The 2,267-nt window shown below is 52.4% G+C and overlaps 1 protein-coding gene across 1 annotated transcript in view; it reads right to left on the bottom strand.

Annotated features, from left to right (window-relative positions):
• Positions 1–557: 557 nt before the first annotated feature.
• The window catches only part of LOC103923422 (zinc finger protein ZIC 3-like), a 17,149-nt gene continuing 15,439 nt past the window's right edge, over positions 558–2,267 (bottom strand). The window contains exons 2-3 of the mRNA XM_009331767.1: positions 1,583–1,746; positions 558–1,096 (exon numbers count right to left, since the gene is read on the bottom strand). Of these exons, the coding sequence (XP_009330042.1) occupies positions 914–1,096; positions 1,583–1,746 (347 nt within the window). The 3' untranslated portion in view covers positions 558–913. The remainder of the gene's footprint in view (positions 1,097–1,582; positions 1,747–2,267) is intronic.

The following is a 2,267-nucleotide window of genomic DNA, read 5'->3' as shown; positions in this document are numbered from 1 at the left end:
GTCCCCCGGAGGAGGTAAAAAACGGCTCTTTCCAAAACAATAAACTTTTAATTCTGAAGCAGTTATAACCAAAAGCTGTACAGAGTTGGATTTTTTTTTGTTGTTTGTATTTTTTTTTTGTTAGAAAACAATTTTTTCTCCCCCATAAATACTCTTCAGTTCCCGGCACTTTGTATCAATAATTAAATTACGAACGATAAATATGGCATCATGGATATGTATTTACAAAAAAAAGTTATTACAAAAAGGCAACTGTTATACTAAACGTCACAATCTGGGTAGAATAAACACCACATCCTCATCCTGAAAAATACTGACCGACCCCATCAGACGAGAATACATTCACAAGTGTAATGCTTGGAGAGAGAGGAGAAAGAGGAGGAGAGCAGAGAAAGGAGCAGCAGGAGAGCTAGAAAGTTCAAGACATAACAGGACTTTGGCACGGTTTAAGACTGTAAGTTTAAACAATCACCACTAAGGCGAAGGAGAATTTTCATCCTCATGTCAACATCCCACCGAAAGAAGGAAAACCAAAACAAATGAAAAATAAAAAAAGTGGGGAATCGGCGGAAGAGGGACTGGGGCAGGGAGGGGGGGAAAAAAAATATCGAAACGACTGCGACTGCAGAAAATGACAACAAAAAAAAAAAGAAATCCAATCCTGAGAAAAGGACATGGCTAGTCCAGCGTCTGGGCTTGCAAAAAATAGTAATAATTATAATATAATAATAAAAGACATCCCCCCCCCCCCTCAAGATCCTGGAAGTTAACTAGGGGTAGCCCTAGCCCTATGCGGTCGTCGGTGTTGGAAACTCCATTTCCGTGGGAGCGAGCTGCAGTTGGCTTGGTTTGTCCTTTTTTTTCCTTGTTCCCAACGCATTTGGTCCAGTCTCTGGCTGGGCAGCAGCTGCCTTCACACATACCACTCATTAAAATTGGGGGGCAGTCCAGGGTTGTGGCCGGGGTTACTCTGGAGGGCGGCCGGCGGCGTTTTAGTGGAGTCCTTACTGCCGGCGGAGCCCACCGCAGGGGGGGTGGAGGACTCGTATCCTGAACTGGCTGCAGGGGAAGAGTCCGACCCCTGGGATTCGTGCACCTAAAACCAAGAGGCAGAGATGGGAGCGAGCTCGGGGTCCCCACCACCCCGCTGAGCCGGGTTGGGATGCTCCCCCATGCAGGAGGGACACCGGGGTCCAGTGGCGTGGGCTCTGCCCGGCCACCCCGAGCAACCGGCAGCAAACGCCTGCCTCAACTCCCGGTCACTTCGCTGCAGCGTCCCGGCGTGGGGGGCTGCAGCCACAGGCCAGGTTGTATTCGCACAGCCCTCCAGCACCGAGCCACGCTCTGGAAACCAGGCAGCACTTGCACGGGTGGGAGCACAAAAAGAAACTACGCCATTTCCCCTGGCTGTGCTCCAGCCACGGCCTAGACACCGGGGACCGCTCAGGCCACACCGGCAGCGTGGAGCTCTGCAGCAGCCACCGCTCAGCTCTGCCCTGCCCTGGGGAAACGAGCCCTGAGCACGCCAGCAACTGAGCATCCCTGCTCAGGGAGGAAAGGGCTGGGGCGCAGGGGTGATTACCTTCATGTGTTTCCTAAGTGAGCTGGGGTGGGTGTAGGATTTGTCGCACACCTTGCAGATGTAGGGCTTGTCCGAGGTGTGGACGTGCATGTGTTTCTTCCTGTCGCTGCTGTTGGCGAAGCGCCTGTCGCAGCCCTCAAACTCGCACTTGAAAGGCTTCTCACCTGTGAAATTCAGAGAGGGTGAAGGAGGGCCGCTCCCCTCTCCGTCCCCGCCTGCCTCCTCCCAGGACAACCTCTGCCCCGCTCACCCCACCTTGGGGATACACAAGCACCCCAAAAAGATGAAGAAGGGAAAGACGGACGGCAGGGTTTGTTACGTGTCGGATAAATTCGGGCCAGCCTTTGTTACTTTTAACTCGCCTCCTGCCAGACCCGCGCTGCGCTCCGGCGGGGGCGGCGGCCGGGCGAGCCCGGGGAGGGAGAAGACCCGAGCTAAATTCAGCGGCTCGGACAGTTTTACAAGACTTACTTAAGGATACAAGCCAAAATACGTTTGCTTCCTGACTCCCCCCCCTCTTCCCTCCACCCGTGCGGAGGGCTACAGGGAAGATGGGGCTGCAAATAAAAATACTTCGACAAAAGTATCGCTGATTTAATTAGGAGAGACGCCGATCGGGCCTAAAAATAAAATAAAAAGGAGCGGAAGTCACCGAAAATGAGATTTCATTAGCATTTCTATGGTT

The sequence above is a fragment of the Pygoscelis adeliae genome, unplaced genomic scaffold (genome assembly GCF_000699105.1).
Source record: "Pygoscelis adeliae isolate BGI_AS28 unplaced genomic scaffold, ASM69910v1 Scaffold79, whole genome shotgun sequence".
NCBI lineage: Eukaryota > Metazoa > Chordata > Aves > Sphenisciformes > Spheniscidae > Pygoscelis > Pygoscelis adeliae.
The sequence above is the reverse complement of the archived record's forward strand: the minus strand, read 5'-3'. Positions and strand labels throughout refer to the sequence as shown.